Genomic DNA, 25,306 nt, shown 5'->3' with positions numbered 1-25,306 from the left:
ACCCTGCACATTGTTCTATGTAAGTAAAAGAACCAAACAAAAGAACCAAGCCTTTGCTTTGTGTGTCCTCATGCAAGAGTGATTTATTACTTTTAATATTTTCATAATCATACCAAATGGTCTGAATGTGCAAATGGGTCTTAACCTATGTCCGTCAGTATTCATCCAGCACCGACAGTACCTCCAGGGTGATGCATAGGGTAACTTTGCACTTCTCTTCACTTGTCCCAATGCTAATCAATAGGCTGCAGTAGATTATAGTGTAGAGCTGAGCGCTGCACGGTAATGGAGTCAATTCATCTGCAGTTACTCACCCCAAATCTGCTCAGAGTTGTGGTGTCAGCGCTACCCTGGTCTCTCATATTGGCCCCCATTTGAAATGGAATACAAATCATAATGCTGTCTCTTATACTGTATTTAAAAACCTTTTTCATTCACATAAGAGCAGTATCAGGTGTGTGAAGGGTTATCCAATCAGAGGTTGAGTTTGTCTGTGAGGCCCTGTTTGTCCTCTCAGAGCACTGCACGTGCTAATGTATCATCATGTGGTACTTTTCCTCCGTGCTGACTGCATTGTGCAACCCGGTGGTGCAGACGCAAGCACTAACGGCAATAAACTCAAGTAAAGTCAAGTCTTAAGGAGCACAGTGGAGGGCCTTGTTCTCTCTCCCCTGCAGCTGTTGTATGGGTCGTCACAAACGTGTGTGTGTGTGTGTGTGTGTGTGTGCGTGTGTGTGTGTCTGTAGTGTGCTGCTCACCCAACAGGCGTGTGTCTTTTGGTATATTGCCTCCTCAACTAACATGGTGTGTGAGGCTCTCAAAACAGACATGTAAATCTGGCAAGGAGCCCTGAGATAAAAACAGGCTTTGTATTGCAGACTCCCAAAACGATATTCATAATTTTTGTACTGTGTTTTGAGGGATTCAATAGTGTTACCTACCTTCCTCCTTACTGTGACTGAATTCAATAGATTCGACCACAAATAGTGTGAGGACAATGCATTGTTGTACTAGTATTTCAGGACAGTGTGTTCTCCTTATGTGTTATGGCTTTTGAATGACAACATCTGTCTCTTGTTTTCTTTTGTTGCAACAAGCCATTGGCATGAAATGGCGTAATTTAGAATAATGCAACATGCAAAGTGTCTGCTCATCCAGGCACACTTCAACACGACGAGCTGGCTGTTGTTGATCCATCACCTCCTCACCCCCACAGCATGCTTGGCTTCCCTGAGAGGCTTTGAGTTGGCTAAGCTGGTTAGCTAGCCTCATCACTCAAACAAACAATCTGTCATTCACCAGATCCTGGCTCTAGGGGTCTATGGTGAAATTCCTTTGTGGGGCTGACTGTGCAACACATGAATGATGACCCATCAGTCCGTTACTTCCTCATGAGAACATGGCAGTCTGCAGTAAGAGACTATCTATCTCTCCTATATGACTCTTTACCCTCATGGAGGCTATCCATGATCTCATAAACAATGAGCCTCAAGTGTCGGTGAGCTGGCCACTGATCCAGCGATTCCCTCCTCAGTTATAAGTGAGAAGTGTTACTCCCGGAGCAGAGATAGTCTGCTGGTCTGGAAAGCAATGGTTCACTATTATCATGATTTACAGTTGCTTTAACCTGAGCTGGGTTAACAGCAGTGTCTATCCACACAGGTTTGACACATATCTACACTTAACATTAGGGGAGTGTGTTTGTGGTGTACAGAGGGTAAACGTGCAAATATAGGAGTCCATTGTTTATGTAGTCATGTGTCAGCTGGAATAGGCCTCCATATATCTGTTTGCAGCTGGTGTCCAGGGAGAAGGCTGAGAGTTGACGGGAGGAGACAGCTGCAGCCCCGTGGCCCTCTCTCTCTTTCTCTGTTCTCTATGCCTGGGGTAAACTCAAGTAGCTGGAACCCTCTGAGTTCACTTGAGTTTAAGAAGCATAACACTCTCAGGAGGGGATACAGACAAGCAAAGCCAGTGAACTGTACCCTCAATAGGAGGTCAATGTTGATGGAAAGAATGGTAGGATACACTTGAAGTGCTGAGAAATGTATATTGGCTGGCTGGGGAAAGGAGGAAAAGAAAGAGGTGAAGGATTATAGACTGCTCTTGTATTGACTGGAGCCCCCATTGTCATGCATCACATGTTTACCACCTAGTCTCCTATAGAGCAGGTTTAGTGCTCTAAACATTTTGTTGACTTTTGGTTGTCGAATGTGGGAGGTTATTGGAACAGTGTGGGTGAGTCAGGCTCTTAAGACTGGTGTGTCTGGTTTGCAGTGTATGCAGAAAGAAAACCAGCTTGACTACACAGCAGTGGAAAAATGTAGCTAAAACAGCCTAACTGAAGAATGGAGTTCTGTGGCTAGTAACAGTTGTTTACATAGAGTATGTTACACTTGATACTTTATTAAAGATATGTGTCCTTTATCAGTACTCTGTCATGCCACTTTTACAGGATTTCATCCCATTAAGTTGTCAGTGTCGAGTCCACTGTGAAGAGAGATGAATAGAGTTGTAACAATTTGTGGTGATTCTAAGAAATAGCAATTTCATTGTGTGATGGGAAAGATGATGAAGATGTTTCTCACAGTCACATTTTCTGTCGACCATTTCTCTGTCCTTCTCCTGAAGTATGCACTTGTGCACTTGCCCACATGTATTTAAAAGCAAAGGATTGGTATTAGCATGGGCTATTACATCAAGATTTCAATCCTAATCTATGTAGTGAGTACACACAAGTGCATACTTCAGAAAAGGGGCAGGGAAATGGGATGCAAAAATGTAAAAACCTCACCATCCAAGCTAATGCCAATCACCTTACACAAGTAACTAATTTCTTTAAGGGAGATTCAAATGTAACCTTCAGGTCATTATATTATTGTCCTGAGCTCTTTAAGTTCAAGTAAAAAAAGCATTGTACTTTATTTACGGTAAAGCCCATTTAACTAATTACACTGGCTGAATGGAGACATTTAACTGCCTAATTAAATGGACCTGGATTTAAATCCTCTGTTTTACAGAATCAGTTGCATTTCGTGCTAGAATGTCTCTTTATCTAATGACCTCAGATTTAGTTTAAAGCTCCAGAACAGACATTACTGTATAGCATTTTTAGAAGATAAGTGTGAATGAAATGACAACACATTATTCAAAATGGTGGTTTTTAATTCAAACGCATTTCAATTATACAAATTACTAAGAACCAGCTTAACAAATTTGATTGTTTACTATATATTACACATGCTTTTTAAAATACATAAAAAGGCTCTAAAAACAGACAGAACCGTAAAATATATTTACATTATCAACATGTACATACAAATTCCTTCTCGAGAGGAATCGAGAGCACCAGTCCATGGATTCCAGCATGGATGCGAGAAGCATTTCAAAAACTCTGGAATTTTCTCTCACTGCAATATCCCATAAAATGAAGCCCTGTGGTAGACTAAGGGTTAACATAACTGTCATTTATATCCGAGTTGACATAATCTCTGAAACTAAAAGCCAACATGGTTTAGGCTATACTTATGGTTAGACTGTGAAGCATTTGGCAATGAAGATATTCAAATGACTGAAAATGAGAGAGGTCCAATACTTTGTTAAATGGCTGGTCCAAAATCACTGACAAAGTTTGACTAAGAATAGTTCAAAGAGCAGTACAGTGGCCACAAGCAATGTTACCATACATTGCAATGTGCTCTAGTGACTGGAGGATGTTTCAGTGGGTAGGTAGCCTTCCTCACACTCAAATCCAACCGAGTTCATTCCTTCATTTCAACATCTTATTGTGTCAATGTCTGACACATCCTTCATAATAATGTAGATCATAGCGCCTAGGGTTGGTTATACAGGGAGAGTCAAGGTCATTGTCCTCAGTCTGGCAGCCCATGTTAGGAGTCCCCTAGTCCTGTGTGCAAGACCCTTAAGTTCAATGACTCGTGTCCAAAGACACAGCGGCAGTGGAGAAAGACTAGGTGTCCCCCCATCTACTCAGATTAATCCACAGTCACAGCAGCTCCGTCCAAGTGCAAGCCCAAAGCGTAACACAAGTGCCATCATCACACACACTCGAAATTTTGCAATCCAGAACATTCACATGCCCAGTTGGAATACTGCTTTCAGAGAAGGCAAGCAAGGGGGATCCAGGTCACTTGGCAATAATTCGTGGAGAACCCATATCAGCATTGAAAATGTCAGTTCCTCCCCTGGTTGGATTCCATAGTGGTTTGTTCCTTGGTTCTTTGGATTCCTTCTTCCAGAAAAACAGGTAAGTGCAGTCTAAGGCACATGACAGCTTCACAAATGTGGAAGTTGAGGTGGCTGATGATTGCTAAGTCCACTAGACTATTGTTCCAGGTTTGGAATCCTCATGCCAGCAAAGTGTCTGGTCGGCTGGGTCCAAGTTGCTGTTCATTTGGCTGTTCATGTGCGGATCTATTTGGTTCACATCTATGTAGGATCTGAAACACACACAGGATGAAAACATTAGAATACAAACAAAAATAGCTAGGTCAAAGCATCCATAAAAACAAAGGTAAATCTCACTGGTGGATAGTATATTTGAATAATTTAACCCTGGGCTGTCAGGTGGTCAATGCAGTGTGTTTTCAAAGCAAGAATAGCAACTGAACTTAATAAAAAAAATATTAAGAAATTAATTGAACTGTGTCATCTTTGAGATAATTCTGTCCCTGTAGTGGACAAATATTTCCGTCTGTACTGTAGTACTGTAGTGTTGTGTTAGGCCCAGGATTAAAACATTCTCACACCTCAAACAAAGCAAATGCACACAACAACAAGCAGTATACACACAGCGTTCAAATACCAAAGACACAAGGGTCACATTTGCCTTCTTCCACAGATATCACCATCAGAGGTGCTGCCCCACCACCATTGTAAACAGGAAGCAATGAAGTGAAGGCTAGAACAACCCAAAATGTTTTTTTAGTTTTTTTTCACGGCCACATAACCAAAGGATTAATCACCGACACCAAAGAATCCGTGTGGGGTAGTTTTATTTTTCTCTCACCCTTTCTTTTGTGCTGTGCCTTTGATTAGGGGTTTAATTTTCCTGGTCAGTACCATGATAGGCAACAGCACCATACATCTCTAATGACCCCGCAGTGCCCCCCATCCTATCACAGCTTCTCCACTCAAACTCTGGGGGACATCTGTACATGAGAGGGTCAAGGGTCAAGGGTGAGTGACAGCACATTAGGGAGAGGTATTGAGGAGCAGGGAGGGGAAGGAGGGGATGGAGGTAACAGACAATTTAAATGGTGTATATATATATGCACACCATAAGAGAAATGTGACCACTTGATGACAATTTGGACTGGTGTGGCAGCTGAAAGGAAATGGCAGACATGAATAACAAGAGTCAAAGCCATGCAGTTACCTTGTCATAGAGAGAAAGAGAAACCGATCAAACAAACAGCAATGAAGCTCATTGAAAAAGAGAAGCTCAAAGCAAAGACCAGACCAGGACGTTTAAAGCTCACTTCAAAAAAAAGAAACCAAGCAGGCGATGAAGTAACGCTGAGGACAGAGACTGATAAGCGCAAAACCCACAGGCCTGATGCAGCTGGTTTACTTACTATGGTGGGCTACACTTAGCAAAGGAGACCTTACTAAGCCTCTGGCCTCGGGAGCCCTGGGGCTGCTGGGGACTGGAGGCCACGGCCACCCGCCCCGCCACCCGACAGCCAGGGGAGGAGGAGGAGGAAGGGAAGGAGGAAGAGAGCAGGGAGGAGGTGGAGGAGGAAGCGGAGGAGGAAGAGCTAGCAGGGACAAAGGCACAGCGCCTCTGGCCGTCAGGACTGTGCCAGGAGCCCTTAGAGGACTGTTGTTGTGAGGAGCCATATCTACAAGAGAGCGGCGAGGGGACAGTTAAGCAGGAGAGGAGGTAGAATCATTCCTAAGTCCTGTGGAAGAAGCACTGACCATTGGCTGCCAATTGACGCTCTAATCCCCACACCAAACACCCATGCTAGCTATGTCAGTTGTAAGTAAGCTTGTAGTAGCCTCCTATCAAACTTTCTAACACCTCGAGGACATATCATGGACAATAAAGTATATATCCGCCACAAAGGTAACAAGCATGTGTACATGAGGGAGTAATGAAACCAAAGAACAAGCTTTTTTTTTTCTTCTGCAGACATCCATTGTACATAATCAAAACAGTAGCGCTTAGCTCCATTGGTTAAGTAGGATCAGGGAGTTGGTAATTAGATAAGAAGGAGCTGAATTGGGGCCAAGGGTTCTCTCACCTGCTGTGGTGGGCGGGGTGGCTGTAGTGAGCTGTGCTGTAGGAGTACGGCTGCTGGATGGATACTGGCGTGTTGTCGTACTCCACCATGCCCGTGGGCAAGTGGCCACCGCGCCAGGTTGATGCGGTGGAGGCTGAGGACACTGAAGCAGAACGTTTGAGAAAATCAATGGAAATGGGATGGCATCATGAATGCAGTCTGTTAATGAATATGGTTAGCATTGACCTATTTGTATGCTAAAGTACTTGTTAAACTACTCGTTATATAACTTAGGGTGTAATGCAAAAAGCATTGATTTCCTCACTCAATATAAACAATGTCAATATTACGTAGGCCTATACACAGCACAAGCAGCCAAATAATGACAGACACAACATTTTATTATCAGTTAGTAGTAGTGTGTGCGTGGGGAGACAGGAACTAGGAGAAAGGACAAAAACAATTAGAATCTGGGGCATTTAAAAAAAAATACAATAATAATATTGCCCCAACAGAGAGGGATACAGATAAATAATTGTAATATCAAGGGAATGATAACCAAAGTAACAACCTATTTCTTTGATCTGTAACTGTAATATTATGACTCAAATTGGAACAGTAACCCCATTATATTACTTGTTGCTGCAAAAGGTAATACTATGACTGTAACACATTACTTTATAACACTGGTAGTGACAAGTGAGTGCTGTAGTGTGGGTACCTGATGAGTAGGAGGTGGTTCTGCTGCTGTGGCTGTAGGGGGCAGGCATGGTCTGGTAGCCCAGGCTGTGCTGGGAGCCTCTGTCGTAGTCATACCCCCCCTGCTTGTGCCCTGTGTTGCGGTGGTACCAGCCTTTCAGGTGCTCCGCCACCAGGGCCTTCTGGATGTTCTTGGTCACGTGCTGCTCGGTCCTGGGCGGCGCCAGGCGGTTCCTGGGCGGTCGCAGTGTGGCGTAGGGGTTCTGCGCCATGCTGTCCATCTCATCGTTGCCATAACGACCGTACGTCTCATGTCCGTGGTAGGTGGGTGCGTGGTAGGAGGGGTTGACGTTGTAGTGACCTTCTAGCTCGTTGTCGTACATGTAGACGCCGTTGGAGTAGGGCTCGGGCTCTGTGTAGGAGGGGTAGCCTGTCACGTAGTAGGCTGTAGTGGTGGGCCGCGCCCGCGGCTGGTACGTGTTATAGCGAGCTTCAGTCTGTGCCAGGTTGGGCATGCTGCCCGTGTTGGCGTAGATGTTGCCCTTCCTGTGGCGTCGGCGCGCGCGGTGGCTGTGGTTCCCGGGGGCGGCGTACTCCACACTGGACTGGCTGGTGTAAGAGGAGACATCGTCCAAGACCTCTGTGCTGTTGCTACGTCGGGCCGGAGAGACGGTGAAGGCCGGCGCCGGAGGCTCACTCTCCGTCAGAAACTGAGACTGGGACTCCAGACTGCCACTGCGCTGGCGGAAATGCTGGGAGCCATCCTCTGCCCTGGAAGCAAACAACAACCATCTCTATTATGAATCTCCTTCCATATCGTACACACATACTGTTATCAAACATGGAAAACTACACTACAAAACAGGCTTATAATTCACATGCACAGAGAACAAAGTCCTGAACAGGATACTGGCTGGTGTTGAGGCAGATGTTCAGGCCCTTACCTGAGCTGAGTGCTGCTGTAGGCGTTGCGGGTGAGGAGGGGGGTGGGGGGCATGCTGCGTGCGTCACGAGGCTGTCTGGAGACAGACTTGTAAGGGCTGCTGTGGCTCGATAAGGCGTCTCGGTGATTGCGGTGGAGCGACTCCTGGACTTCGCCATAATTTAATCTGGAACACAGATATGAACAATGCTTTTCACAGAGTCCACATCCTCTGGGTGGAGCTTTCATCATGATAAACACCTCTCCCTCTCCACGCTGCTCAGAAAATAAACTAAATAATAATAGAGTTGTATCCTTGCGAGCAGCGGTTTCAGGACGTTTCAGTCATAACTTACACCTGGATGAGTGTCATTTCATAGCTCACTGAACTTTCTCTTCATGGAACAGCAAACAAATAGCATTTACCAAACATTGGCATGAATAAAAACCTACAGCAAATCACTGAATCCCTAATCTCCAAACAGCACATCATCCATATAATTTGGTAAACATTCATGCAGTAAACAACATTTACATTCTGAGAGTTTCCAGACCAGCTTTCCACTTCCAGACTGTGTTTTTTTCCCTTGCTTGGGAATTGTTGTCTGCTCCTTAGCAAGCAGCAACATGCTTAAACTCCTGTCTATTTTTAAAGCCGGAGTGCGTTTGGGCTGATAAGGGGAAGATTGTGGAGGCAGCAGAAGCAGGGAGGAGGAGGAGGGGGAGGAGGAGGAGGAGGAGGAGGAAACTGGTAGGAATGCAGTCCTGGTTCTCCTCTACAGGTCTATACTGGCTGCAGCTCTCAGGGCCCCCAAGAAAACAACTAGGTCTGAAAGAAACACACAGAGATCGGGCCATAACAAGGCCGTGCCCTACTGCCTACTGAGTGGCTACCTGGAGTTGGGGCTGAGGTCCTGGAGTTGGTCGTGGGCGGAGGCCCGTCTGTCGGGGTGGTAATGTAGGGTCAGGGTGTCCGAGTGGTGGGGCTGGGGGGAGTACTGGACCGACCGGGACCGCTGCCTCTGGGCTCCCAGGTCCTCATCTGACACACAAAAATAGGGATCGGTGTCAATGTTAGTGTGACGAAGTTTAGTGTTATGATACAGATCTGCACTCAGAGGTTTAAACTCATGTAAGCACCACCACAGTGTACTATATGAGCCAACGCTAACAGCACTCACCATCGTCCAGGGTCAGGCTGTCAGACAGTGAGCTGAGTTCTGCAGGATTCACGTCATCTGAGGCCAGAGGAGAAACTTGGGTTCAGAAGAGTCTGTGTGTTGTTGCTTTTCATTTCAAGTGAGTCAGTGCATTTGAATAAATCTATCTGCAATCTATACCTGAGGCACTCTGTCAAACAAGTATAGGCAAGGTATAGTAGGAATGCGGTTATCTCTGGTCCCTCTTTAAGATAAACGCAGTGTATACCATGTTATCATCGTGACTGTTTGTGATGCCTGGGTATTGATAAGGCTTCATGTACCTGCTATGATCAGGGATGCTCTCTGAGTTGGCTTCTTGCCATTTTTTATCCTGTAGGCGTTGATTTCTTCCTCGATGTCCTGCAGCCTCCTCATGGCGTCCAGGCAGTTCCTCCTCCTCTTCTTCTTCACGGTTTTGCAGAGCTCAGCCTCGTTGGCCAGCTTCTTGGCTGCCTCCACAATCTTCTGCTGCAGAGCAAACCTGCTCTCCAGGTTTCTAAGGTGGGGGTCCTGTTGGAAGACATACAGAACACACACACACACACACGCACACGCACACGCACGCACGCGTACACACACACACACACACACACACACACACACACACATCAGTAAACAAGGGGATTTCCGCATGATGAGAACATGTTCATCATAGGATCTTATATATCCTGGTCTCATAAGTACTCCAAACATGCACTTTAAAAGTAAACCAACTTTTATCTACTCCAAGCTAATGCACTTTAAATATGTGACTGAAAAGCTAACATTACAATGTCAATCAGGTCTAGGATTCATTAAAAAAAAATGTGCTCAAAGAGCCAGTGCTCATTGTGGCTGCCATACAGTACTAACCGCATCATAGGGGAAGAGGTCATCCAGCTTGAAGGCTGTCCCCATGCGCCGTCGGATGGGGGGGGCCTTCTCACCCAAGGACAGGGGGTACTCTTTAGGTAGCTTGCCTGTCAGCTCCTGGAAACAAAAAACAAAACAAGGTTAGCTGAAATAAAATCTTAAATATTGTCATGTTCAAACAATTGAGAGTCAACGAAAAAGACACTCACAGCTTCTCTCATGCAGATCTTCTTAAGTTCCTCCAGTTTCTGAGTCAGAGCGTCCTGCAGATTCTTCTCCTTCTTCTTCAGCTCAGCCATCTTCTCCTTCTTCTGCTCCTCGCTGACCTCGGAGTCGGCTGATCCTGCAACAGGCACAGATTGCATTAGCCACGAGCCGCCTCTAAATCTGAATTTGTTTGAATTGAATTTGTGGGAGAACAACGCTGAGGCCATCCGGCTTTGCTCAACGTTAATTCATTTAACCATTTGTCTACCTGCTGAGATGAGGCTTCCATTGCTAGCCATGATGAGCCGGTCTTTAGTCTCCATACTGGACAGCTTACTGATCCTGGGCGCCCCGATCTCTGTAAGGTCCATGGCGATGTCACTCAAACTTTTGGCTGTGGTAATTTTGGACTGGACAGAGGGGAAGGGCAAAAAAAGAGGGAAAAAAAGAGAGAGAGAGAAAGTGGAACAGTCGCATCGTCAGTATTTCATCTTTATGATTGTGCAGTGCGATAGCAGCGCCATTTGCATTTTCAGGCTCAAAGCGCAGCGCTCTCTCATCAATCAGACCCGGCGCTATTCCTGGATGAACACTGACAGACCATCTGCTTCTGAGAGATGATAGAAACCCATCGGCCGGACGCACGCATACACACACGATCCTAATGCACTGTTTACATGCACGATCAAAACAAGCACATCGGGCCAAGCGGGCCTTTCATTGGCACATCAGGCTTTTCAGTGACTCATCAATTAAAGGCATGACACCGACACAATAAAATGGAGAGCCGCCCTGGTAGTCTTACTCCTTTTAGTAATAAGACTACAGAGGAGTTAAAGGGGCAGGGAGCAGGGATGGTCTGGCCATGTTAGGTAAAGGAGACATGGCCAGGAGCAGCCCAGTTGTGAGTGGAGATGGTGTGGGGAGATAAAAACGGGGGTGACCAGTGATAAGGCTGATGCTAGCCACAGATGCTGCTGGGGATCAGGGGTGGTAGAGGAGAGAGGAGGAGGAGAGGAGAGAATGGTGCTGACACACTCACTTTGCTCTGCTTCCTGTCCAAATAGAACTGGTGCTGACTGATGGCCATCACCCAGATGGTTTTAATCAGAGAGTGGCTGGCATACCATGTGTGGATGACCAGCCCTGTCTGCCCGAATGTACGCCTGGACACTGTTCTTCTGTGGATTAACACACACACACACACACACACAGACGTTTTAATCACTCGTGTTACTGCAAGGCAGGGGTAATTAAATCTCTTTAATCCCAACCTACAACAAGTGGTTGTAGCTTGTTGTAGGTTATTTTATTTTTTATTGAAATGGAATTATATGATATCACAAGAGTCAAACAAATAAGGTAAACCAATTCAACTCCTGGTGCAAATTAAACTCAGGACTGGGTTTGTAACGCAATACATTGATCAGGGGGAGAGATACAACATTAAGCTGGTTTTGCATGAGTGACTTTTAATTACAGCAAAAGGTGGCTAGCAGCATCATAGTAAAACCTGTGTGCAGTGTGGCATGAAGAACTGTAATGACCTGAGAATACTGCAGCAATACTTCACAGCAGGAAGGCCTTCATTTGACAGACAGGTTATTGCCATAAACATGCTGCTCTGAAATCTGATGTTTAGAGTGTCTCTTAATATAAGGCAATAGGTAAGACTTGAACACTAGTAAAGTAGGGAGTGAATCCAAGATCAGTAAATTAATTCAGTATATCTTGTTTTCTCTCACCTGTGGGGGTCGTTCACCTCCACAGCAAATTTCTTCTCGCGGAAGTACAAATTCTCCAGCTGCTTCCACTGAAACAACTGCAGGGAGAGAAGAAACAGGACACACCACTTAGCACACAACAGACAACCAACCGGGCCATGCCTTGTTTGAGCATCGACCCACAGATATGTGGTTTGATACACATAGCTGCATAAAAAAACTAACATCTACATCCTTTTATTCAAAACTTGCTTGAGGCAGCCGATGTATGGAACTTCTAACTAACTAACAGACAATGCCACAAAAAAAAGCCCAGCGAAAAAACAGACAAGCTTTGTTCCAGAAGCATCAGTCTTTCTATTGGCACCGCTTCATAAAATTCCAGGGAACTTGCAACATTAACAACAACAGCACAACAGCAGCAGCTAACAGCTGCTAACAGAAGACAGCCACTCAGGTAAAAGGTCAATCTAGCACAGTTGCCTCCATAATAATGAAGCCACTGCATCTTAGCAAGCCTCTCATTTCACTGTGCCCTAGAGGGAGAGTGCTGGAAACAGGGCAAGAAGTAAAGTCAGAGTGAAACATCTGGTCCGAACTGGGCTTTCTACAGAGATTTGGGAGCTATTTTCCTGTGAACGACTCTTTCTCCTGGTATCATTGTGGGAGAAGCAGAAAATCCCCGAACAGACAGTCCGGGGGTTGAGATTTATGTGTGGGGAGACGTAATAAACATTCTCTACCAGGTACCAGCCAGCCAGGGAGGCACTGCCCTAAATAATATAACAGATTAGCCTGCACTACAGAAGGAAAGGCAATATGTCATAGACTACTCAGTCCTGTCAGCAAGAATTCAACATGATCGCACAACTAAGCAGTCCATGACATAGCCATACATTCCAGAGCATTTCAGTCCCTCTCGTACTCTACTATTCTTCCCCCATGATCCAAGCACTGCTGTCAGTACTTCCTGACCACGCTTAGATTTTACTCTACTCTAGGGACTAAATCATTATCTGATTTTACTACAGATGTTTCCAGGATACAACTCATCCTCCTTGGATTACACATTATGTTGATTTACAATTGGTAGAGGTAACAACAAAAACATACTACAAATGCAATATAGTAAAAACATAATGAAGACATTATTTCCTCAACCACCTTGTTAGGTAAATTATCACACGGTTAGGTCTTACCGGAGAAGTTTTTGTGCTTTATTACCCCTGTTGAATTATCAGGGGTTGTATTAGATCCTCTGGCAGGAGTTTCCCACAGGGCTAGAGCTTCCTTGAACAATACTCTCTTGTCTGTTCTCAGACGGCCAAATAGGTGTTGCAAGAGTTTCAGCTGAGCAGGCTCCGCCCCTCTCCCCCATTCCGCCCCCCTCACTCTGACATCACAAACACCTCACTCTTCCCTCACCCACCTTGCACTGCTCGCTCTCTCTCGCTCCTTTCCCCATGAATTCTCTCTCAGTAACTCACTCACTCCCCCTCTCCGTCTCTCTAACTCATAGTCAAACCAGATGAACAGGTTGCACACACACAAAGGTATTCTGCCTGCTGCCTCTCCTGGGAAGTGACCATTCACTCTCTTACAGTCTGCTTCCCATCATTATTCACAGATCTTAGATAAACTCTCAATAGTCATACATAACATTCATTTGTGCCTCCATGTCCTTCTAGGAAGTTTTCCCTCCTCTAACTCGTGGTCTAAGTACCACTCCAGCCCCTGTTGTTTAGAGTCCCATCCACTGTAGAGATCTCCCACCGCTCCCCAAGGGAAATATGTGAGGAATCTCCTAGATTGGCCAATCATTAATAGCAGGCTAGGCCCCTGTAGCATGGCCCTCTTCACCTCCCTGTGAAAACAGGACAGACCGTGAGCTGAGCCCTACCTGACCAGAAGGAATCTCTCACCACCCTTCTAAACTGAGTTATTAATAGCAGCAACACCAATTACCACAAGGTGGTCTTAAGGGTATTTTCACACATACTCTTGAACTCAGTCCTCTTTAAGTGAATCAAGAGGTGAAATTCAAATAACTCATTTATTTTTGTGCTGCCATTCTGTTTGAATGAGGACTCGTTCTTGCTGGTCCATTTCAGCAGTGATGAGGTCTCAGTCCACTTTGATTTCACAACACCATCTTTCATTGGAATTCAGGCCAATTCACTGCTTTGTACGTTGATTTGTGCTAAAATTGCACCTAAAAAAGCAAACTGAAAGTTAACCCTAAAGGGAACCGAACTCAGATCACCTCCTGAGATGTGTCTGAGTTCATTTGGAGCGTTCACAGATGCTCCACACATTTCGGTAAACAGTTCACACAATTGGCTGAAAGGAACCGAGTGTGAAAATACCCTAAAAACTGTTTAAAATGAGAGTCTTTGGAAAGGACGACAACAAACTGTATAACATACATTTTTCAGGATTACATTGAATTAACATCAAATTGTCTTTCAGGAAATGTTTGAAATAAATCCAATACTATTCTCAATATAATGTCCAAAGTAAGCTAGTTGTATGATATAATCTCCAGTACCCACTAGAGATTCAGGGTAGTGGAGTGATCCACACAGTTACGTATTAGGTGCCAGCTCCAGCTGATACTGCAGGCCTAATCAATTGCATAGGCAGTCTCACAGTGAATTGGGAGCACGGTAATTAATGAACAATGGGAACCAGCATCCTCCACACTTCCCACAGGCTCATCCCATTGTGTGGGACACTGATACCCCTCTCCAATCCACACACCCCCCTGGCCACTCTCTTTTACTACAGCAGTACATTCAATAAACCAAAAAAAACAGAACACACACACACTCGCGCCCACGCGCACACACACGAAACCCTTTTAATGATTCCTCATGTGTGGCCGCTGATGAAGCGACTGCCAAAGTATGTCAAGGATGTGTCACACCCCGAAATCTAACATCACGAGACCACACTTACTCTCTACAGAAAGGCAACAGTCCACGACCGCACTAACAGTACTGAGGCAGAAAACTGCTCTGGCAAATTCAAGATAAAAAGACAAATCCCAAAACAAAACGCTATTAAGAAGGTAAGCAACAAGAGAGGTCGATAAGATAATAATTCATTTTGTATTTATTGTACATAGATTTTTCCTACACACATTAGCAGATCAGTGCTTTGGATGAACGTACAGTAGTTCCTCATCTCCATCTCATTTATTTCAGCTGTTAGATGTTAAAACCCTCATTAGGAGTGGTGGAGTCATGCCAAAATGTTTGTGGTTACAGAACGTTCTGAGTTCTGAGTTCTGATCCAGACCCAACCCCACAACAAACTTCAGAAACACCCTCCCACCCCCCCCCAGGGCCTGTGTGTGAAATCCTCTACGTCTATAGGAATAAATATGTGTCAAAGGTTGTGACTCACAGGCCTGTGCAGGATGTGTCCTGCCCCACCCTGTTTCATACTGCGTTTCATAACACGTCATAATTCTGGTTGGCAACACTGTACATTTCCACCGGGGGCACTCCACTGAGTGTGTTATGATACACTGCTACAGTTGAATAGATTCAACAAACACAAGCATTAGGCCTGCGGCGTTAACCCATGACGGATTGGATTGAAAAAGCAGAGTGAAGAAGACTTTGGATGAGCTTGTGGGGAATAGTTTGTATGGTCCACTGATCAGCCTTTAATTTTAGCACCTTTTTAAAGATTGAAGAAGACAGAGACCAAGAGAGAGAAAGGTCTCATCAATGATTCAAGCCTGCATGAATAAAGTTGCTCTTTAAAACCAGTCTCTACGTCACTGCTAACCACTGTTCCTTGGACCAGTTTAGAAATAGCCTTTCAGGTACTGTAGTAAAGTTAACGTCATGTGGGGCTTTGTATGCGGAGCTCGGTATGGTATCCAGTCCTATACCCTTTCTCAATGCAAACCTTCCCTTCCTTTTTACATACACATTCACATTCCTGATCCATCTTAACATCAACAACATAGGCCTCCTGGTATGCCTGGATACATAGTGTAATCTACACACAATATCAAAAAGACATCTTGGTACTCAAGATTTTGGGAAGGGCTTTACTTCTCCTTAACCCAGCGGGGAAACAGAGTTCTGGTTTCACCCCATTCATTAAGTTGTAATGAAACTGACATCCATGAAGACAGAGATAATGAGAGGCTAAGCTACAGTAGCTTCTTTCAGCGCATGTCACTCTGGGAAAACCACACTTCTCAAAGTCTTTTCTCTCCTCAGTCTCCTGACGCCCTGAGATTCGTCCTCTCAGGACAGTGCAGCAGTGGGATGCTTCTACAGACCCCCCCCCTCTGCAGCCCCTCTCATCCCCCCTGCCAAGGTGATTGTGTTTTATTGTTTGATCAATTGTTTGCTCTCCGAGAGACACACACACACTATGACAGGCAGCTTTGCATAATGAGCGCTGCATGCAGGGAACGGGGCAGAGGGGGGCCTCTGTTGAATACAAAGGCTGCCAGCCACGACAGGAAGAACTATCAATATTCCCCAGATGACAGGGTCCTCCTAAGACAGGGACAACAGTTGTGTACGTTCAAAATCAGCATGTTCCAAAGCCCACCATTTCACCGGGTGGGCGGGAAGACCACTGAAGAGTTTTGGCATGAGTGCCCCCTCCCTATGTGGTGGTGTTGGCGTGGGTAGAGGGTGGCTCTGAGTGCAGAGCCCCTCACACAGCCCAGGCTGGCATGGTGCCAGCCTCCTGCCCCAGAGCCTTGCTGCTCCCCATGGCGGGCCATAATTACACCTTCCACTGGGAGGGTCGGGAAGGGAGGGAGGGAGGAAGGGAGGGAGCTGTGTGCCGTAGTAGCGCTACGGTGGGTTTAATAAGTGGGACATGCCCATTAATGCCTTGGCATTCGCTGCTACAGCACACCCAGCTGTGTCAACAGGAATCTAACGTATGAGACAGGTTAGATGTCTAGTAATGAGGAGGGCTGGGAAAAGCACACATAGGACAAAGTACATGTCTTAAAAGTAAGAAAACGACGCCCAAAACTAGAGGGAGAGCAGAATTATGTTCAGGATGGTGGCAAACACAATCGTCAGTTCATACTCAAAAGTATTGTATGAAAGATTTAACATTTTAAGACTAAAAGCTGTGACTATTTCATCCATTTCGTAAACTGATTTGCACTGATGCTAAAACGAGGAATGCTAGAATCTTATCTCCAGATTTCATCATACCGACAACACAACTTTCCCTCTCTTTTCTCCCTCCCTTTCCCACTGTTCCCTGACCCTGGCTGAGAACACAAGCTTTTTGTTGCCGTTATTTACAGTTTGGTAGAATATTAACCAGCAAAGAGGGGATGGGTGCCAAGAGGGAGCATACCAATAGAACAAAAGCCACAATGTGAGTGACAAAGAGAGACCAACCTACCTTTCGTGGTTTGAGCTTGTCCTGTAGGTCGTACTGGCCGATGCCTTTGTAGCTGACTCCCAGCCACCACGGTAGTCCCTGCTTGTCCTGTGGGGAAGCAGAGCACCACAACACTCATTAGCGGCATTTTTAATGGTACGGTTTGAAAAGAAGAACGGCCCATTACTGAGGCAATTACCCCATTAGGCTAGCAGCACGAGCAACACAAGGAGAGATCAAATACATTTAAACAGCACTAAAACGCCACAGCCTGAGTGAGTCATTTTAACACCAGTGTTTGATCTCCTCAGACACCCTGCTCTAATGAGTTAGGTGTAGGCTCTGGAAGGAGAGAGGGAAACGCAGGGAGGGATCACTCAATCATTGGTTAACTAAGCAAGGAGCCAGGACACAGAAGCTCCCAAACATCACAACACTATTCTGCCACTATTCAACCTCTAGAGGGTTAACCCAAAGCATGCTGCATTTGAATATAAATGAATACAACCTTTTAAATACAAAGTTACCTTGGAAGTTAGATGGGAAAACAGATGGAAAATGCATGATTTTTTTTAACTGTATGATACAGGATGTTCTTACCTTTACTGGGTAGTAATGGACTCCATATGTAGGTAGGGACTCCACTAAGGCCAAATACCTTCAGAAAGAGTAGACACACGTTAACAGTAATCCAAGCAGTTCCTCTCTGAGATAGGTGGAGCTGGGTTTAAGTCACAGCCATACACCAGGCACAGTAATTTACAGTGGCGGAACTATCGATTCCTCTCAGGGGCCTTGACAGAGTCAATTGATCAACTAAAGGGCACAAATCCTCCAGGCGTAAATGACCTGGGCTAGAGGGAAAACACAGAGGAGCACTGTCTCTCACTCACTCACACACTCACACACTCACACACACACACACACACACACACACACACACACACACACACACACACACACTGCCTGCAATAAGAGCTGTCCCCTAATTAATGACAGTCTGAGTGACATCTTCTTAAACAAAAACAAACAGGACAGGAGAGGCAGAGGGAGTTGGAGAGATAGAAGGGCTGGAGAGAGAGAGTTGAGGTAGTGAACATAGAGGTACACAGCAGCTCATTTCCTCCATGTACTTTACCCCTGTTAACTTACTGCACAATGGCTTGTCCTCTGCTGAGGCCCTTCAGAGTCTTGTAATGCTCGATCACTCCGTCTTCACTGTCATAGAGAAATAAAAGGCTAAATGAACAATCCATCACAGAGTGGAAGATACTTCTCCCAAACAGAAACCAATTGTTAGACAGTCTTTCCCTGACACACATTCTGTCTGTTCATGCAGAAAATGCTGTCTGGCCTACTGGCCTGCCAATGGCTCTCATCTCCCTCTCACACACATCCCCTCTAGTTCCCACTGTAATCATCCCCCCTTGACATAGTGGCTGGATTGCAGACTACGACACACACACACACACACACACACACACACACACAAATCTGCCCATTGATCTGAATCCAGATGCTGTTCATCAGAGGGGTTGCAGTCTCAGATGACCACTGAGGCAGAAAGAGAAGAAAGAACAGCATGGACTCAGGACAGACAAACAGACACTAGAGCCCTTCAGACAGCAGCTGCCTCTGCCCAGCTCACAGGAGGACACAGTGATATCAGCACCGTCCCCATGCATGGTGCACTCAGAGCCACTGGGCAGATGTAATTAACACAGCACACTAATTAATTAGGCCCATCTGAGAACAGCGGGCTGCTGGGGCCAGGCAGGACTCTGTGTGCAACTCACTGGCCAAAAACAGCTCATCTGGAGAAATAATTGCTTTGTGCATCCAGGTGTTACAATTAAAGCCATTTGATGGCGGATGGCGGGAGGGGGGAAGTGGCGGTATGTACAGGACTGTGGAGCGTGGGTCTATGGGTCTGTGTAATCCACGTGGATGAATACCCCCCTGGTCATTTGTGGTTAAAGCCCATATCTTACCAGTAGGCCAGTGAGGGGTGCTCCCTCAGGACTCTGGTGGGGAGGACAGGGAGCTGCTTCAGGTCTGATCTGGCACCGTCAACACTGGGAAATAAGGAAGAGTTGTTGTTTAGTCATTTTACACATGATTGGCTGAATCATTCATTCACAATGATATCCTTTCTACAGTTGTTTTGACTAAAGAAAAGGTTAGTCTAAACACCAATAAGGCTAGGTGGCAGACTCCAAAATGACACTGCTGACTGATCAGACATCATATACATCTGTAAGATTCATATCTCAGTGTTCATAAATCTCATCATCCAATAAAAAACCTTGCATGAGCTGTACAAACAGAACACAAAGGACACAGAAACCATCAGAAATGTTTGGATAAGAATGTATGCTCAAATAGAGCCATTTTTATGTGTTTGTGGTTTTACAGATTAGAGAAAATTCCTAGGTCTTATAGCATGACAGCGATAAGTTAACACTATATCAAAATAAAGGTGCAATGTCAGGATATTTTTCATTTTTTATCTGTCTTCTGATGCTTGCCAAAAGAACAGACTAGGCTTAGTCTCCACTCATGTCTTGCCAAAAGTCCCTTTATAGAAGCACATAAGGGCCCTTTTAAGATAGAAGGTCTGCTTTAAAATGGGAATTGAAAAACGGTTCCGTGTCAAAGCCCATTCCATGTAAGTGAAGGTTGTTATAAGTAACTGTGTGCAATCTAATCCTATATACACTGAATATATTCTGTTATTGCTCTGTTCAGCCAGTGATCTCAGTAACCTCTGGATTGTATACAAGAGCATAGAGTAATCATACAATACTTATTTATTACAATACTTAGTTATTTTCCATACCAGTTCCCACAGACAGAATTATCATCCATGCAACAGGTACCCAGGCCCTGGGTGTGCCATTTAAAATGTTAAGCTGGAAGTGATTTAATATCCACAGGAATAACCATTTTATCTGTGTAGACAAACTGTGATGTATGTCACTGTCAAGGCCTGTGATAGTGTACTGAGTCACTCCATCCTCATAAGGGGGCTAGCACTTGCTCTACAATTACTGATCGACAAAGAGGGCTATGACTTGGCAGGCCAGTGCACTGGGGCCTTGAACAAAAGCCATTCACTAGTTGTTGGCAGCCCTCACAGTGTTGAGAGGTACTGTACAACTCCCAGAGCTATTCCAAAATAGGACTCGGCCTCTCAGACAGGTCTCGAACCTGTAGAGCCTTTCATATCTTCATCATAGACAACTATTGGGACATCCTAGGTACTTATGTTTTGGTCTACTTCCGCTGTGCATTTAAAACTAACCACAGTTAAACAAGAAACTGTTAGACCAAAAAAGCATGACCTGAACATTACTTTTGAAATGTATAGGATTGAGGTTTATCTTTGGCCTTTAAAGTTCAATCTAACAAGGAAAAAACAAAACAATCACTAACATGCAAAGACCATAACGTTGTAGTTATCTGAAGCTGCTTACTCAACATAAAAAGGTAAAAACACAACAAATGGCCACTTGAATCACTGCTCCCCAGCTAGCAAAGTCCTGTACTACCTCTTCTGTGGTTGACTAGGTTTTTGCTGCCACGGCAGTCCACTGTGCGTTTGATGGCATACATTTTATAGGCCGCTGGGGCTGGCGTTGTCAGGGTGATCTACTCTGTAGCCACATCACCCAGTCAGCAATCTGGAATTCATTACGATGTCTGTTATCTTCCCTGCAGTGTGGGGGCAACTCCTCCACCCAGCACAGCCAGGGTGGAAGTGAAACACTCATGTGTCAGCTATTTCAGTGGGCTGAGACTTGGTCACTGTTGAAGAAATGCATGGAGAGAGAGAGAGAGAGAGCCAGGGGTGCTGTAGGTCTTGATTATACAGTAGTACATGTGACATCTTTTCAAACTGAAAAGCACTAGCTGGTAGTACACAAGGTAGACTACAACATGGGTAGTAATGCTATACTCTTCCCTCTTTAACGTTGATGTTACACTACTGTATATGCTTTTGTCCGTCTTGTTAATTAAAATCATGACACCTATTGTTCATTTTTGTTTCCCTACTAGTACTGTATGCCCATGAATCAGTGAAAATCTGTTCACAATTTAACATCACTCCAGAACATACAGAGGAAACCACAGCACAGCAGGGGGTTGGCTCGCCTCGGACCACCAGGAGATGACATCACAGTGGGTAACCCCTCTGACGCCTGGCTGTCTACCATGGGGTGGTAGGGTCTGCACTAATACGGCTCATCCCTCTTAACACAGGCTGGATGTTAGGGGAGGGGAGGGGGGGTGGGGTTTCCCTTAACTCCTACACACCTAATCTCAGAGCTCCAGGACCCTTCAGAGTGCCTGTCTAGAGCAGCATATGTTTTATGAAGGGATTTGCCAACCTTCCTCCTCCATAAAAGGTAGAAATGAAAACCATCAGAGAGGAAAGAGACATATTAGCCTAAGACAACCCAGGAGAGAGTTGTAGGCTACAGTTGGATGAGCTCCAATCCACACTGACTTACATTTTTGGCAGGCAGTCATTCATTGTGCACTCACGGGCAGGACAAAGTGCAGCACATCCCCACGCCTACACACTACACATGCTGAAACATTAACTCACAAGGATAACATTTCAGGGCTAAACAGACAGAAAATACTGCCACACAAATCTGTGAAGGGCATCGGTATGGCAATCTGTGAATACAATCACCATCAACTAACTCAGTGAGGCTCGCAGAGAAGTTGGGAAAAAACATGTTGCTGAAATGCGAGTTTTTGAGAGTACAAAGACGCAACTTTGGCCGGGGCCCAAACTGCATTTTCAGCATTATATATCACTGTGCATTCACACACCATACAATTCCTTACAGAGCACAAAGCTTTGTGTTGAGATAATGCACAGGGCCTCTCTGGGCACCAAGCTAGTTCAAACACACAGGTTTTGCCATAACCTGCTCATCCACTTTGACAGACAGGGCAATATTTACAGATTACTGCAGCCCTCTCCATTCTTACAGCAAAAAATAACAAGCTCACCAGGTCAGGGCTTTCAGTGCTTTGGCATTCAACAAAGACATTAGTTCTTAATAAAATGCTGGGAGATGATTAATGATTCGTATATATATATCTTGTGCAGCTACTGTAATGAGACCTTATAATTTCACCTTTAGATGAAATGTAATCAAATAGAAAGTGAAATACTCAGGACACATAAATTCAAACTGAAAGCGATTGATGTCATGTTTGCCACAGTCTATGGCATTTGGCTTGTGAAGAATGGAGATTGCAATCAATAAACATGTTCCATTTTACATTAATCAGAACTGACCAGGAAGTGCAAGCTTTAGCAACAGCCTCCTCTGGGCATGTTCAACAAATGCTATTATAAGGTCAAACAAATGCATAGAGTGTTTAAATGGCAAAATCCAGCACAGTTCAATGTCATAAGAGCAACCTCAAGGCAACGATCAACGAAGGGAACTCCAACAAAAAATAAAAATCCAACATGGTTAAACATTAACTGACCACAGTGACCCTCTCTCAGTCTGTTATTCACTGAGCTTTGACCCAACAGGTCTCAAAACAAGAATCCACTTCCTGTAAAATACAAATGTGAGGCTATAAGCCAGGATAATAAATAAGTCAATAAGTATGCATCAATGATAAGTTAAACTCAAACTGCAGACTGCTTGAGAAAATACCTGTATGTTTAAGGAACACAATCTGAAGTTTCATTCGTTAGCTCCCTTTGACGTCAGTATGACAGCGAACAGAAGTGAAGATGAACATTGTAGCATGTGAATGTGAGTGTCTAAAATCCAGGCAGAGTGACAAATATGACTGACTGAGAACATAACCGAGACAATTGTGTTGCTACAGTATGCTCTGTCATGACATAGTGGTAATGCAGTAATAATAAATCATTTCTTGATTTTACAGAAGTATCATAACAGAATCCTTACCTTGTGTAGTCTCCTTTGGCCTCCTGCAAAAAAAGATTAATATGACAATAAGATACGTAGACTAATTCCAAAGTAAACATGGAGGATAGCATTACTTGTGAGATTCTGTTCATTGTGCTGAAACATTGACATACATTAATATGCCAGCCCTGTATGTTCACCTTGAAAAAACATATCGGGAACAGTTATCAACACCTTAGGAACTTGAGTTGAATAACATAAGGGGGAAATAACTAAATAACTAACTAACCTTTTTAAATATGGTGCAGGCAGCAGTAAAAGGAAAACACGGAGTCACAGCCCCTGATAAGGTTACTTCCACTGATATCTTGTAGTAGTGTGGCACCGTGATGATTCAGTTTTTTTTATTAAAATCGCTGATGCTATGGATAACAATACAAACAGTAATTCAAACTCCACACATTGCGAAAATGCACTTACTTGCAACGCGTATGCAGCTAACTTGAAAACATTTTCACTCTCCACTTCGATGATCTCCTGTGGTGGGAAAAGAGTAGATTATATTGTAGAAAAACAAGTGTGCCATTTACGAATAGTAGCACTTGACTTGAGAAAGATCTCATTCCCACCCGTACCTCAGTTCGACTGTTACCGACTGAACCATTAAACACTGAAAAGAGGGTGCACGTGTTTCAGATTGATTCAGAATCTCACGGACGTAAACTATTAGTACTCTTCATCGACATACCGAAATAATTGTATTGAACAGAGTACGATTAAAATATACTAAGGTTACAAAACGCCGGCGTAACTGTTTATAATTTCAACCCTTCATCGAAATGGTACATTCTGTGAACAGGTTCTTTTATCCAGTGCAGTCCACCCGCTGTCCGCTGAAAAAAGTTACTCCTTTGCAACATTGTATTAGTCATAGAAATACACGCTCGGAAAATAATCGAATTGTTTCTATTGACAGATGACAGCGACTTTCTCCTGCTTAGTTCCAAATAGGATGTTTTTGTGCGTCAGAATGTGTAGGTCATTCGATGAACTACACAGCGGAGCTGTTGCTTTGCTCCATAGACCCCGACCTCACCATCTGCGCTACTACGTCGGAGGGGCTCAAGATGTCCTAAGACCATCCCTGTGGCGCGGGAAAGATCAAGGGCGCCTACACACACACACACACACACACACACACACACACACACACACACACACACACACACACACACACACACACACACACACACACACACACAGAAGAACTATATTTGACCAGAATTCTCATGATTCTCACGACGTTTAGGTATATTTAGCTTCAGATAAATAATTGCAGACATTACAGCCATTCATTGGTGATAGCATGTAAATGTATGTAAATTGGGGAATAACAAACCGTATGAATGACATTGATCATCATTAATCAATAAACCAGAAAAATTGCTATGAAAACGTATTCACAGTTCAATTAATTTGAAGGTCAGCTTTCCAAAGGCAGACCAATAAACATCTGAAAAGAAAGTGAAAGGTGGCCTCAGTCTTTATTGCTTATAATAATTAGAAACATTCCTTTCCACTGACCCTGTGTGTGTGTGTGTGTGTGTGTGTGTGTGTGTGTGTGTGTGTGTGTGTGTACCAAATATCTGATCATTCAGCTATATCCACATTCTGTTAATGATTCCCTACTTTTAATTATCAGGGTTTATCACCATAAACACTGTATATTATTTTTATTTTAACAAGACAGCACAAATGGATTTCTGCTGGTCTGGCTGAGCTCTGTGTGGCACTACACTCACAAACACTTTATTAGGAACACCTGTACACCTTCTCATGGTGGAGGTGGTGTAATGGTGTGGGGAATGTTTTCTTGGCACACTTTGGGCCTGTTAATACAATCAATCATCACTTGAATGCCACAGCCTATTTGAGTATTGTTGCTGACCATGTGCATCCCTTCATGGCCACAATTTACCCATCTTCTAATGGCTACTTCCAGCATGATAATGCACCATATCACAAAGGAAAAGTCTCAAACTGGTTTCATGAACATGACAATGAGTTAAGTGTTCTTCAATGGCCTTCCCAGTCACCGGATCTGAATCCAATAGAACACCTTTGGGATGTGGTAGAACGGGAGATTCACAGCTTG

General features: G+C 44.4%; 1 protein-coding gene across 2 annotated transcripts in view; it reads right to left on the bottom strand.

Moving 5' to 3' along the window:
* Positions 1 to 3,271: 3,271 nt before the first annotated feature.
* frmd4ba (FERM domain containing 4Ba) overlaps positions 3,272 to 25,306 on the bottom strand; it is a 39,954-nt gene continuing 17,919 nt past the window's right edge. The window contains exons 6-24 of one of the 2 annotated variants that reach the window (XM_083669211.1): positions 23,632 to 23,688; positions 23,191 to 23,213; positions 19,228 to 19,311; positions 18,389 to 18,454; positions 17,837 to 17,894; positions 17,258 to 17,344; positions 11,876 to 11,952; positions 11,173 to 11,311; positions 10,399 to 10,540; positions 10,133 to 10,266; positions 9,924 to 10,040; positions 9,353 to 9,581; positions 9,051 to 9,107; positions 8,764 to 8,911; positions 7,892 to 8,056; positions 6,970 to 7,718; positions 6,270 to 6,411; positions 5,030 to 5,171; positions 3,272 to 4,460 (exon numbers count right to left, since the gene is read on the bottom strand). In XM_083669211.1, the coding sequence (XP_083525337.1) occupies positions 5,063 to 5,171; positions 6,270 to 6,411; positions 6,970 to 7,718; positions 7,892 to 8,056; positions 8,764 to 8,911; positions 9,051 to 9,107; positions 9,353 to 9,581; positions 9,924 to 10,040; positions 10,133 to 10,266; positions 10,399 to 10,540; positions 11,173 to 11,311; positions 11,876 to 11,952; positions 17,258 to 17,344; positions 17,837 to 17,894; positions 18,389 to 18,454; positions 19,228 to 19,311; positions 23,191 to 23,213; positions 23,632 to 23,688 (2,583 nt within the window). In that variant the 3' untranslated portion in view covers positions 3,272 to 4,460; positions 5,030 to 5,062. The remainder of the gene's footprint in view (positions 4,461 to 5,029; positions 5,172 to 6,269; positions 6,412 to 6,969; positions 7,719 to 7,891; positions 8,057 to 8,763; positions 8,912 to 9,050; positions 9,108 to 9,352; positions 9,582 to 9,923; positions 10,041 to 10,132; positions 10,267 to 10,398; positions 10,541 to 11,172; positions 11,312 to 11,875; positions 11,953 to 17,257; positions 17,345 to 17,836; positions 17,895 to 18,388; positions 18,455 to 19,227; positions 19,312 to 23,190; positions 23,214 to 23,631; positions 23,689 to 25,306) is intronic. The other variant, XM_083669210.1, reaches the window with a different exon arrangement.

This window comes from Argentina silus (assembly GCF_951799395.1).
Source record: "Argentina silus genome assembly, chromosome: 4".
In the NCBI taxonomy this organism is placed as follows: domain Eukaryota; kingdom Metazoa; phylum Chordata; class Actinopteri; order Argentiniformes; family Argentinidae; genus Argentina; species Argentina silus.
This window is presented reverse-complemented; position numbering and strand designations above follow the sequence as displayed.